Source organism: Octopus bimaculoides, chromosome 23, assembly GCF_046866305.1.
Source record: "Octopus bimaculoides isolate indiv1 chromosome 23, ASM4686630v1, whole genome shotgun sequence".
Taxonomy (NCBI): Eukaryota; Metazoa; Mollusca; class Cephalopoda; order Octopoda; family Octopodidae; genus Octopus; species Octopus bimaculoides.
In genome coordinates, this window is record NC_142950.1 from 33,948,530 (window position 1) to 33,962,530 (window position 14,001).

Here is a 14,001-nt window from a genome sequence, read left to right on the forward strand (position 1 = left end):
TATGTTTTTACTCCTTTCCTCATTTTCTTTTGCAAAGAGAATTTCAGATTACATCAAACCTTCTCAGTGTTGTAAATTATTCCAGTAAAAACAACGAAAACAGTTTTAATAAATTTTATATACAAATTCATATAACTATTATTTAAACACGTTTTATAAGTTTTTTCTTTCCGGTTCGACGATATTCTGTGCGATCTTTCAGATATTCCTGTGTGCACCTTTCAACAAATTCTTCCTTCTTGTACCTAAAAGAGATTTATATATTTTTCACTATTACTAACAGAAAAGAAAACAAAAGACAAAGATTCATTCAATAAAACAAAAACTGAAATTAGAGTTCCAAACCGTCCAAACCATGGAAAGCAGACTTAAAATGATGATGATGATGATAACAACTTAAGTCAGATATTTTCTGTAAATTAAGTTAATATTTTCTGTTTTGAATTCAGTTCTTACTATTTAAAAAAAGAAGCCCAGCTTCAGTTTGTTGACGAAGGATCTCTACAATTCTTGCATAAAAGAAATATAAAAAAATAAGTATATATATATATATTAGTTATTGGTATCACTTACATATTTGATAGGCATGTATGAAGGAGATTGGCTTTGTCTCTACACTGAAACGTCAGAAGCAAACCAGCTTGTTTTGCGCATTCACCAAAACCTGAAACATAAATGCAATTAGGTTTAAACATGTATGAATATGTCTGTGTGAGTTTGTGTGCAGAATGGTGATATCAAAGACAGTTCTCTTCCATATAATCATTATACTTGCTACAGTAAAAAGAATGGGCAGAGTTGAAGACTGATGGCCAATGAATTGGGGAAAATAGAAAGATGCAGAAGAAAGTGGGGAACTGCAGGATAATAACGATTTATTTAAAACAATATCATGTTGCAGTGACCACAATATATCACTCTGCTCAAATGGCCGCAATATTTCAACTGGCACTCCATTGATTATGATGACGAGGATTCCAGTTCATCTGATCACCAGAACAGCCTGCACATGAAATTAACATGCAAGTGGCTGAGCACTCCACAGATACACGTACCCTTAACATCTTCTAAGGGAGATTCAGCATGACATAGAATGCGACATGGCTAGCCCTTTGAAATACAGGTACAACTCATTTTTGCCAGCCGAGTGAACTGGAGCAACGTGAAATGAAGTGTCTTGCTCAAGGACAAAATGTACTGCCAGAAATTGAGCTCACGACCTTACGACTGTGAGCTAAATATTGTAACCACAAAGCCACATGCCTTCAGGCTGTAATATGTTATTAAAATGGTCGCATTACGCTGCTGTAGTTGCCATACCAAACTAATCCACCACAGTAGCTAAACTACCATACTGTCATGGTCACAGCATACTGCTACTGACAAAACTTTATAAACCAGTTTTAAAACATACTCTGAACTTCAGTGCTACAATGTTCCCTCTTCGCAATTTCTTTCATTTTCTGAGGTATCAGGATTTCTTTCTCAACCTTTCGTAATGTTAAGTCATCTGGATCACCTGAAAATAGAAAAAAATTTTTTTTTTAATACAAGTATAAAATAAGAAAGAAAAAAGCAATGAATATAAACACTAATACCAATAGAAGCAGTATTAACACCAAAATGCAATCTTTATATCCAACTTAATGTGGATATTGTTTGAGAACACTGAATAGTGCAATATCTAACATGACAAGTCCCTTCATATGGACTTCTGGTGCTTAAAAGCACTCAGCGCCTGTAGCAGATGATTTTCACCTACTAATAATATAAATACAAGCGTTTTTATGCACCATGCATCCATATGGGAAGTTCTCTGAAGGTAAATAGTGAAGTATCCGGTGTTGTAACACAAATTCCACCTTAAGTAGGACATAAAGATTATAAACACTAACTTGAGACAGAAAAACAGCCTGGTGTCCTTCCTGTCACCAACCCCCGTCTGTTTCCAAGTAAGATAGTATTTCCCCATGACCAGGTATATTTCCAGAGAAGACTAGAAACAAAGGACACACACATATATAGTAGGTGTTAGGAAGAGCATTGCCAAACCAGACAAGTGAAGCCTGGCGCAGTCTTGTGGGTTGCCAGCTCCGGACAAACAGACCAACCCTTGTCAGCATGGAAAACAGACGTTTTCCAATGTTTCAAATAAAATACAATTTTTTAAGTGACGAAAGCTGCCGGGCTTTTGGAGAATGTTTTTTGATATCCGAATCTAGGACATGTTCTGGTAAATACGGACGTATGGAAACCCAACTCAAAACTTCCAACCATCTTACAGTTCCCAAAATAACCGTGATCATGGTTATGTCACTCATACTACCTTTTATGTTTAACTCTATTCAGTTAGGCTTGTAGACTAAGACAATAACACTCTTGACCATTACGTCTTGGATTTATAAGGGTTCACTTTTCAATAATGTAGGTGCATAAAAGTTTCCGTATATTTTTAAAGATTTCCACCAGCAAATGGCAACGGGAGGCTCAACGTGGTCGTTCGGCCTGCTAGAAATAGCAATTGAATCTCCCCCAATTAAGAAAATGTTGCCATAGACATGCGGAAATATGGATTAGTCACTGCTAGAATACTTATTGTTCATAATTCAGCTTGGTCAGAGCTAACATAATGCTAATGAATGACAACAACAATCAAACAATTATAAATATAATCAGTGTCTTGTTTGACATTGACAAGATGTAGGAAGACGACATAAATGCTTAACAGCACTATGACAAAACTCAACAATGTTAACTTCCATGTAAATCTATGTGATAATTGGGTATTTTCAGCGCTGAAATAATTTACCTAAGCCGAAAGGTCCTCTTGAATAATTATCTTTTAATACTCCGAAATGTTCCTCTTGGTACGCATTAGCCATATTGCTTTTTGTTTTGATTCAGGTAGGCCGCTTAAGTTACTAAAAATATATTGAAGGTCTACGCAGTTCAACAGGGGAACTTACTCGTCTTCTTAGAATAATAAAAAAAATTTAGGGAAGATTTGATGCACAGATTACTTTTTCGGAGAAAAAGATTATCTAATCAGATAGTAATGAGGAAATTTAATGGCGTATTATAATTTTATGAAAAGATTTGTTTCAAGAAATCAACAACGAATCAGAAGATATAATTTATGTAACAGTTGAATATGTCTTGAGTTGTCTCCCGTACTTTACTCAACCTTCTACCAATGACTTTTCTTCTCTAAACCGCTCACCGTATATGCAGGTGTATAAGATGCACCCCTATTTTACAAGTATACTACCATGTTTCATCATACACCATTTGAAAGATTGGTAACAAAAAAAATAAAGAATATAGTAAAATAACTTTTATTTTTGCTTGAGTTAGGAACACATAAATAAACGTGAAATTTTGATGGAAGATTTTAATTTAGATCACTTAAAAACAGGAAGTTTGTGTTATAGAACTAAAGGCAGTTTCGGGTGGGTTAGTATCAAGAGAGGTTGTGGTTTTGCCAGGGAAAATGTATGATTCTACCTCACGTAAATACAATCTTATGACAGTTTACTGGAATAAAGTAGGAAATCATAAATCTATCAAAGCTAGCTGAAATATCTGGCGTTGCCCCATTTGAAGATTCACTAGATTTATGATAACATTAGAAACTAGTTTATGTAACTTTTAAAGAATCTTTTGAGAAAAAAAAAACACACACACAACCATATAAACTACTTAGATAATATTTTTCTAAATATTTTTTAAGACTTTTTTTTTTTTCAGTTATTCATATCTTAAAAGAATGTGCTTGGAAAATGACAAGTGCATTATTTTAAATCACAAAGTCTTCGACCACTACCATCTACACCAAATTCTGTTTTTACCCATTAGACTTTATTTCGAACCCCAAAATATGACAACACTACTGCATCAACTCTCTACAACGAACTCTTCTCACAAGACATCTATGATGGCTTGGCCATACTCTTTGTCAGCTTTCGGAGGGAATTCATTCACAAGGCAGTCAACCTGGCTCTCCTATCAGGCTGAAATAAACGAGCTGGAGAACAACTGAAGGTGTAGCTGATAAGGGAAGACGTAGAAGCACAACTGGGACCCCACATCTGTGGTCTTTAGCTGTTGAACCAGAAATAGGTATCCATTACAGCCTCAACTTTGGCCAATCATTGAAAGTGGTCAGCATCCATGAGAGATGTGATGAACTCATTGCTTAGAGTTAGAACGTAGCGGCAGACGAAATACCGCTAAGCATTTCGCCCGGTGTGCTAAAGTTTCTGCCAGCTCGCCACCTGACAGAAAGCCCATCATGTGTGTCTCATCTTTTTTGTGCTTGTGTTTGTCCCTAAGCACCACTTGACAGCTGGTGTTGGTTTGTTTATGTCTCCATAACTTAGAGGTTCAGTAAAAGCGACCAGCAGAATAAGTACCAGACTTGAAGAAAACAATAAGTACTGGTGTTGATTTGTTCAAATACACCCTCCAAGTCTGGTCAGAGTCCAATAATTGAAACAAGTAAATACAATATGAAAAACAAATATTTTTAATTAAAAAATACATACTAAAAACAGAGATGTAAAATGAACAGCTTTATTTAACATTTTGAATATCGTTCAGAATGTTCTGGAAATTTCATTTACTAATCAACTGAGATAAAAAATAATGAAAGAAAGCGAGAAAAAAAAAAAATTAATGTTTCTTGTGATATGTTATAAAAAAAGTTTTAATTCATTAAAACATGTTCACTTTAATCTGACTATTACAGACAAAAAAGTAAAATTTTTAAAAAAATCGGAAAACACTTCCTATAATCTTGAAAATCAAAAGAAATTAATATTGGTAATAAAATAAAATTTGTGTATGTGTGTCTATACATGTGTGTGTGGGTAGCATAATGCTATACTGTTTATGTATGATGTTACATCTTTGTATATATATATACACAGCATAATGCCATACTGTGTTAATGTATGATGTTACATTTTTGTGTATGTATGTATGTGTGTGTGTATATATATATATATCATGGCACTCAGTCAGTTACGACGACAAGGGTTCCAGTTGATCCGATCAACAGAACAGCTTGCTCATGAAATTAACGTGCAAGTTGCTGAGCACTCCACAGACACATGTACCCTTAACATAGTTCTCAGGGAGATTCAGCCTGACACAGAGTGTGACAAGGTTGACCCTTTGAAATACAGGTACAACAGAAACAGGAAGAAAGAGTGAGAGAAAGTTATGGTGAAAGAGTACAGCAGAGTTCGCCATCACCCCCTGCCAGAGCCTTGTGGAGCTTTAGGTGTTTTCACTCAATAAACACTCACAATTTTTGGCCTGGGAACCAAAACCACGATCCTATGACCGTGAGTCTGCTGCCCTAACCACTGGGCCATTGCACCTCCACTATATATATATATTCTCTTCTACTCTAGGCACAAGGCCCAAAATTTTTGGGGAGGGGGCCAGTTGATTAGATCGACCCTAGTACACATCTAGTACTTAATTTATCGACCCTAGTACGCATCTAGTACTTAATTTATCAACCCTGAAAGGATGAAAGGCAAAGTCAACCTCAGTGGAATTTGAACTCAGAACGTTGCGACAGATAAAATACCACTAAGCATTTCGCCTAGTGTAGTAACAATTTTGCCAGCTCACCTTATACTTATATATATATATAAATATATATATATACATACATAAAAGGAGTGGCTGTGTGGTAAGTAGCTTGATTACCAACCACATGGTTCCGGGTTCAGTCTCACTGCATGGTGCTTTGGGCAAGTGTCTTCTACTATAGCTTCAGGCCAACCAAAGCCTTGTGAGTGGATTTGGTAGACGGAAACTGAAAGAAGCCCGTTGTACATATGTAGCTTACAAAGTCCTGGGTTCGATTTGCTCGACTGAAGGCGGTCAAATGACTGAAACAAGTAAAAGAGTATATGCATGTGAAAAACGGGATCCAGTAGACTCTACAGAAGAAACCTTTATGGCTTAATGGAGAGGAAAGCAGCTGCAACAAGACACTGTGGAGAGCAGAGCAGAGCAAAACATCTTGGTCATCCACTGCATCAGTCTCCAGCCCCAGTCATCTTGACGTTGTCTTGCCACCAGCTTGACAATGGACAAAGATGAGAGTGTGAGGCTGACAGTGCAGAACGCTTCTTCACTCAAAATAAAAGTCGCCATGCAAGTCATCAGTCACCCGGAACGACTAGACGGGCCTTGCATTTCTGATGGATGAACATGCACATATGCACACAGAGTTTAGACGGATGCAGCAGCTTGTTACTTTAGAGTTGCTTCTGTTGCATAATTCAAATATATATATATATATATAAGCACACCCATACATACACAAGCGAAAGGGAAGCAGGGTTCTTTGGCAACAACAGGAATGCCTGACTTAAATGGCCAGCTTATAACATAATCAATGAAGACTATGCTTGAATTACCGCCAACCAATGGAAATTACTGTTGAAAAAAAAAGTTTCCATTAGCCTCCAAGAGTTCTTTAAAGGTAGAATTTAGCTTTTCTTTCATGTTGCTGTTGCTGTTTAGCTCTAAGTTGGCCCTGGTTCAGGTTGATCTTGGATCAAAGGCATTCAAGCCATGACAATCTTGTCATTTTCACCAGTGGTACACAAAGGACAACTGTTTTCCAAGGCAGTAGGGTCTGATCTGAGGAGTAAGGGAAAACTTTAAATACTGTTGTAAAACAGGGTGAGCAACTAAGTAGAGGATCTCCTGTCGTTGTAAAAGAATAAGAGAATAAATTGCTTACTGGATAGGAAGCTAGCCCTTTGATGGCAGAGCTTCAGCCAGGCACAATATCTATTTCTAAACAGCTATGTGAACTGGAGGCAAAAGTAGTTCAAAATTCAATGCAATGTCTTAATACAAAAGAAAATTGTGTTTGCAATGGATTGAAGCTGAATATTCAGCAGTTCAGTCTATTTCATTTTGATATCACAAAAAAAACAAAAAAAAAACTTGGATCATTCAGTAGACTTTTTCGATACATAACAAAGTAGTGCTTAAAAAGTATTCAAACATATAAACTAATCAGTTCACTGGAAGGATCAAAAGAAAACCCCAAAAGGTATTTTAAGAGCTACTTGATTCATGTTTATTCATTTTGTTTTGCCCCATTTTATAAGAAGTGGAAAGACCTGTTGCAATTTTGGTAGCCATAGCCAAGTGTTTTCACATTTATAGGAAATTTCCTTCAATAATCATTCAAGGATTGAAGTAAGATTCGTAACCAAATCTCAATAAAAATGTGCCTTGCACAGAGAGAATGGGTGGCAAGGTTTCAAAAAAATTTTTTTTTTAAAGCTCATGATTATGTGGACAAGTTGCCAGCTGGAACCCTAACTTCAGTAAGGGTACCGAACACATTTCACAATTTAACAAATAGACTGAAATGTATGAAAAACAAAAACACAAAAGAGAGAGAGAGAGAGAGAGAGAGAGAAAAAAAAGAACTGGAATTATTTTAAAGTTAAAAGATCATTATTCCAAAATTTAAAGAATAATTTCAGGCTTAATTTTTAAGTGTGAAAAAAAAAAAAAAAGACACAAACATACAAATTTCCCCTTTTTAACAATGTTTCTGGCATATCTCAATCAACTGCCAAATTTGTCAGAGAATTGCATGAAGAATTTCATTAAAAAAAAAATGTTTTTAATTAAAAAAAGGGGTACAAGACACTTCAGGTATGGGTTTCATTTCTCAAATGCTCACCAGCAGCTCATGCAACAGATTCAACACTAATAATGAGTTCCTCAAATAAAAGGGCCTTATTCTTATAGCCACACACATAGATTTTTAAGTTGATACCCTCAACATAATGAAAGCCGTTCAGTTATAGAGGTCAGGCGATTGCAGCTTGGTAATAAGAGAGTAGTTTTATCAGTTAACATACTGACATAATTACTCTTAATGAATTTCATATTACGTATTTTTAAACACTTGATGGAGAATTGGGTGTGTTGAGATTCACTGAGCTGTTTATTTGCTTTTGTATGGTTTTGTTATTGATAGCAATAGATGAATGGGTGCTCTGAAGATGTTGGTTCAAAAAACATTCAATCTCAAATGCCTTATCACAAAACATGCACTGGAACATTTGCGGTTTGCTTGTGGTCTTGTGTCGCTCAAAGTTAGTTTTGTCCGTGAAATACTTGCCACATAAGTTGCACTTGCAATAAGAAGCACTGGGGTCGTTGCAGTTGCTTGTACTTTTAGATCTACTGCCACCTTGCGCATTATTAGTGTGAATCAGTTTGTGTTGGTCGAGATTTAGTTTCAGAGAAAACGTTCGCCCGCAATATTCACACGAATATAACTTCCCGCCCAGGTGTGTCCGTCTGTGTTTGTCGAGGTGATCTTTCCGGTAAAATTTTTTGTCACAGAAATTACACTCGTGAGGTTTGGCTCCCGAATGAGTAATTTTATGGCGGTCTAAATGATCCTTTCGGCAGTAGCCCTTGCCACAGAAGTCACACTTATGGGGTTTTTCTTCTGAGTGAGTGAGTTTGTGTCGATCCAACCTGTCTTTCCTGCAATAGCCCTTTCCACAGAAGCCACAAATGTGGGGAAAGTCGGAAGAAATGTTAATCTTTGGAGGAATCTCAGAGGCCATATGGCTCTTATTTTCAAAACTTTTGTCAGGATAATCGAAGACTAGCGGGTTACTCAGCAGTTGTGACATTGTGATTATACTATAAACAGTGGAGACGAAATATTAAGTAGATTCTTTGGAAAGGAATAACGATAGATTCCTGAATATTTGATAAAATGGTTGGTTGAATGACACACTTTGGAGGTGGTTGTTTAGTATTTTCTTTGTGTTTTGTACAAAAAGAATAAAAATCAAATGAAATGTTTTCAAGTTCTAAAAAAAAGTCAAAAATTCAGAAGTACAAATGTTGTCTCTTGTTACTTCTAATCACAATATTTGGAAGACACTGAAAAAGAAAAGAAAAGAAAACAAAGGTGTAAATGTCAAATCAATCACATAATTTCATTTATTATTTACAGGTGGTTTCAAATTATGGCACAAGGCCAGCAATTTGAGGGGGAGGGGTAAGTCAGTTACACCGACCCCAGTGCTCAGCTGGTACTTATTCTATTGACCCCCAAAAGGATGAAAGGCAAAGTCAACCACAGCAGAATTTGAACTCAGAACACAAAGACAGATAAAATGCCACTAAGCGTTTTGCCCAGTGTGCTAACGATTGTGCCGGCTTGCTGCTTTTGCAAGTAAATATGTTATCAACAAACACAGATGCTGTCAGTCAGGCAAAATACATGAAAAAAGTAACTGTCCTGGTGCCATGTAAAAGACACCTGTGTTGATGCTACATGAAAAAAAAGCACCCATGCTATGTAATAGCATTAGAGCTGGTTTCATGTAAAAAAAAAAGCACCAGTAAAGTGGTTGGTATTAGGAAGGGTATCCAACCATAGAAACCATGCCAAAACAGACAATTGACACCTGGTGCAGTTCCTTAGTTTGCCAGCTTCTGTCAAACCGTCCAACCCATGCTAACATGGAAAACGGACGGATGATGATGATGATGTGTGTGTGTGTGAAAACTTTACTATTGCTTGACAAGCGGTTTTGTTTTGTTTACATCCCTGTAACTTAGCGGTTCGGCAAAAGTGATTAATGAATAAGTACCAGACTTCAAAAATACGATTTGCTTGACTAAACGCCTCAAGGCAATGCCCCAGCAAGGCCACAGTCCAATGAGTGAAACAAGTAAAATATAGTCGAATGAAACATTATATCTAGGGATGCTATTCACGAACAAAAATCAAAATATAATTCTTGGGCATTTTTTCGGTAAAATATCGATATTATAATCAATATTAATATAGATAAAAAAAAAATTTCACGATTAAAAAATTATCATAGAGAAAGGTTATATTGAAGAATTCATATTTTAAATCAAAATGAAATTTAGAAGAAAAGAGCTAATTATAATTAACGATTATCTGTGGAGATTTTTTAAAAAATAAATTTAATCACAAGATTTAAATTTTTGAAAAAAATTACTTGAGACAATGGAAGATCATTCATTCTAAATTGTTAAAATTAATTTAATAAAGATAGGCTTGATTTAAAAAAAAACAATAATTAGCATCGTTTCGACCAAATTTCTTCAGAACAATGAAGCGTTGGCTTCTAGAGGTCAAGCCATGTCACATAAACTATAAAGTGAACGACGGAGACTCCAACAGCTAGAAATGCCAGCTAAATCCCTCCTGAATTATATATTACTGTCTTGAATAAGCCTGAGAATAATATAGTCTCAGATATCCACAAATCAAATAGGCGGGATAGCCATGGCTGTGATGTCTTCGATCGAAGCTCTGCTGGATCTGTCAGGGGATCAATCGATGATATCAAATTTGCTGCATATATGTGTTTATTTGAATATACACACGAGATAGTGTTCAATGTATATCAGGGGTTTTATTAATTCACCAGAATATGCCGAATCTCTTTGTCACTTCAAAGATCCCGCGTAGAGACAAAACTCTGAGTAACGACAGAATTCAATTACAAAACTTGGCGATCTTTTGAAATATACATACATACATAAATCAGCAATTTCTCCGCTTTTTCTCGAGAAAATTTCCTCACATTTTATAATAAATTCCACATTTCAGCATTTCAAAACATCACTGGGAAGTGGCAAGAGAAGGGGGACACACGTTTTGAAAAGCTATCCCAAAAGTCCGCCTGTGTGTATGTATATATACACACAATTACGATGCATGTATATGTATATTTGCACGTTTGTTTGTGTGTGTATATATACTATATATTTATATATATATTTTATACTGTGTAACTTAATTTAATTTAAATTTTTAATAAATTGATTTTATCCCTAATATTATTATATATATATGTATATATATCCATATATACATATAAATATGTATATATGGATGGTATGATGTATGTGTATACAAATCAAATTAAAAGAAGAAAAATTGGTCAGTAATTAAGTATGTTGTAACGCAAATATTTTTTTAAAAAAACCAAATACATTTATTTTTTCGAGTTAACTTCGATAATTCAGGTTGTGAAAGCAAGAAAGTCAAAAGACTTCTTCAATCAAGACAAAATGTGATGACAAGCAGTTTGAATTTGGAATATGACTAATTTTAAAAGTTGTTTTTTAATCCTTTTAGGTTTTCTTTTTCTTTTTTAAATGAGATATTTCCATGTCATTATTATTTCATAATAAATCGATGAATATATATTATATTATTTGCATATATACATATATATATATATATATATATATATTATACTTAAGTATACTGCATATATATATATATATATATATATATATTTATTATACTGAAGTATTCTGCATATATATATATATATATATATATATATATTTAGGCGATATGAAGTAAAATTGTGTAGCAACACCAAATGGCGGTGCCCCAGCATGGCCACAGCTCATGAGCTGAAACTAGATAAAATAAAATGAAATGAACATTTCGAAATATAGTAAAAAAAAAAAAAAAAAAAATAATAATAATAACAGTAATGCCACAAGAACATCTATTAAGAACAATAAAACTACAAATCGTTAGGATTTTAGGAGGGGAAACGGGCGAAGGGATGGAACGGGAAATAAAGCAGGGAAGCCAGGTGCTTTGTTTGTAGGGTAAATGCAGAGGGGGAAAACAATACCCTAGGGATTTTAACTGATTTCAGTTAATTACATAATGAATGTTAATATAGATTGTTTGGTTTAAAAGAAAGAGCAGTGTTTGTATAACAAACAGGAATGACATCATCGAGTAGTAACGAAAAATAGAAAAGAGAGAGGGAGAAATATAGGACATGAAGAAGAGATTTTGGTACTAACCATCTTGAGTTTCCATAAACACTGACTACTTCACGACTTCCGATTTCCGGTAAATGTCGTAATATATTATTTATTTATTTAGAAATTAGCCGTTATTTAAAATTATAATATAACACATATGATGTATAACAAATTTATATATGCATATACTATATATATATATATATATATATATATATATATATATATTAATATTAATTGTGTGTGTGTGCGTGCGTGCGTGTGTATTTAACGGCGTCTTTCCATGCTGGAATGGGTTGAATGGTTTGACAAGAGCTGGCAAGCCAGAGGACTATGCCGGACTCTGTTTTGGCATGGTTTCTATGGCTAGATGTCCATGCAAACACCAGCTACTTTACAGAGCATACTGGGTGCTTCCCAACCCCTAGCACTAGCGGCGTCACCGAGTAACTTCCAAGACAAAGTCCCCCTAGACTAGGAGAAGTAATATTGAAGGAGGTGGCTTTGTTCCAGTCGCTGAGAGGTTCAAAGAGAAACAGAGGGATAGAAATGGGTGTCTTGCTGTAGAAAAGGCACTAAGACATCCCATATAGAAGGGAAGGGAGGAGACTTAGAGAGAGACAGAAACATAGAGGAGAGAGTGGGAAAGATGGTGGCAGATATGTGTCAGGACATACCATCAAGGTACAGTGGGGGGCGAGGGTGGACCCAAGTGGTGGCCTGAGAAGTATGTGCTCCAGTATGGCCGCAGTCAAATGATTGAAACAAGTAAAAGAATATTCCTTTACTGATTTATGTGTTCCAGCCCAAAGATTGTGCCCATACTGGGGCACTGCCATTTCCCTCATGTTTTCAATGGCCAATCTTATGCGGTTAGTTTCTAATGGGCATTAGTGAGTTTGATATTGCTGCCCTCTTGGTCCAACCCATGACAGCATGGAGAATGTTAAATGATGATGATGATTTGAGTATTTTGCCCTGGTATTACTTCATTTGGTATCTTGGACAGCAGATCATGCTTCTCAAAAACAGCTGTCACCCACCCATGTTTCTTATTTTACTCAGGTGTACCCTCATAGCCATTCAATGTTTAAAAAACTCCTATTTCAGTAGAACTCACATTATGAGTAATTTGTTGTATATGCCGAGACTCGTGCCAATTTTTTTGTCCTGAAGTACAAGCGGGAATCCACAGTACAAGCACACAAAACAACCCATCTTTAAATTGTTAATAAAACCAGTTTACATATTTCGTTTGCATTCTCGTTTTTTATAATTGTCATTTTACTTGTAACTACACCTTTTCTGCTTTAAAACCCATAAAATATTATATTTGAGTGGTTTTTAAGGGGCTGGAATGAATGGATTAATTATATTTTAGTTAATTTCAATGGGGAAAATTGATTTGTAAAACTGTTACTGCAAGGTATCACTTTATTATATTTTTATAATGAGATATTAGAAATTGTATAAAAAGAATTAAAATATTTTCTGTATTGTAGAAGTATAACCAATTTTATTGATCATAAATTTTCATAACGAAATCTTGGCTGTGTGGTAAGTAGCTTGCTTACCAACCACACGGTTCCGGGTTCAGTCCCACTGCATGGCACCATGGGAAAGTGCCTTCTACTATGGCCTTGGGCCGACCAAAGTCTTGTGAGTGAATTTGTTAGATGGAAACTGAAAGAAGTCCATCATATATATACATGTTTGTGTATCTGTGTTTGTCCCCCCAACATTACTTGACAACCGATGCTGGTGTGTTTACGTCCCCGTGACTTATCGGTTCAGCAAGGTTATTCTAAAAATAATCACATTAATGTATCCTTCAGATAATATATGACTTGAAAACAATGTGAATAAATTAGTATTATATTTGACTAATCTGGGCCTCACTGAAGAAATGACAAAGGACAGGGAGAAATAGCAATTTGCTGTATTTTCAAGCTAAGTAAAATTGCTGGCTTCCACACATACAGAGTTGTACTTTCAGGTGTTGGTGTCACTTAAAAAGCACTTGTGCCAGTGCTGTGCCAATGCACCTACATTGGTGGCACATAAAAAGCACCCAGCACACTGTTAAGTGGCTGGCATCCAGACATAGGAACCATGCCTTGACAGACAACTCTGTCAAACAGTCCA

General features: G+C 35.5%; 2 protein-coding genes across 4 annotated transcripts; both read right to left on the minus strand.

Moving 5' to 3' along the window:
- Positions 1–98: 98 nt before the first annotated feature.
- Positions 99–3,123, minus strand: LOC106876952 (COX assembly mitochondrial protein homolog). Of its 2 annotated transcripts, none has more exons than XM_014925722.3 (4): positions 2,810–3,123; positions 1,415–1,519; positions 574–664; positions 99–245 (listed from the first exon to the last, which is right to left on the minus strand). In XM_014925722.3, the coding sequence occupies exons 1-4, from the start codon at positions 2,880–2,882 to the stop codon at positions 143–145; spliced, it is 372 nt and encodes a 123-aa protein (XP_014781208.1). In that variant the 5' UTR covers positions 2,883–3,123; the 3' UTR covers positions 99–142. The 2 variants fall into 2 exon arrangements, with proteins under 2 accessions (XP_014781208.1, XP_052832051.1); XM_052976091.2 differs by lacking the exon at positions 2,810–3,123 and adding an exon at positions 1,896–2,093.
- A 1,435-nt stretch (positions 3,124–4,558) lies between these two features.
- Positions 4,559–11,984, minus strand: LOC106876962 (uncharacterized). 2 transcript variants are annotated; one of them, XM_014925731.3, is made up of 2 exons: positions 11,896–11,984; positions 4,559–8,958 (listed from the first exon to the last, which is right to left on the minus strand). In XM_014925731.3, the coding sequence occupies exon 2, from the start codon at positions 8,700–8,702 to the stop codon at positions 7,953–7,955; it is 750 nt and encodes a 249-aa protein (XP_014781217.1). In that variant the 5' UTR covers positions 8,703–8,958; positions 11,896–11,984; the 3' UTR covers positions 4,559–7,952. The 2 variants fall into 2 exon arrangements, with proteins under 2 accessions (XP_014781217.1, XP_089196746.1); XM_089340620.1 differs by lacking the exon at positions 11,896–11,984 and adding an exon at positions 10,595–10,743.
- Between the last annotated feature and the right edge of the window lie 2,017 nt (positions 11,985–14,001).

Bases quoted from the DNA above. Each gene is read 5' to 3' on its own strand.
- LOC106876952 (XM_052976091.2), bottom strand. From the start codon at position 2,019: ATGTGTGTGTCCTTTGTTTCTAGTCTTCTCTGGAAATATACCTGGTCA. The intron at 1,520-1,895 runs GTTAGTGTTTAT...TTCTATTTTCAG, and splicing joins AGGCTGTTTTTCTGTCTCAA to GTGATCCAGATGACTTAACA. The intron at 665-1,414 runs GTATGTTTTAAA...TTTATGTTTCAG, and splicing joins TTGTAGCACTGAAGTTCAGA to GTTTTGGTGAATGCGCAAAA.
- LOC106876962 (XM_014925731.3), bottom strand. From the start codon at position 8,702: ATGTCACAACTGCTGAGTAACCCGCTAGTCTTCGATTATCCTGACAAA.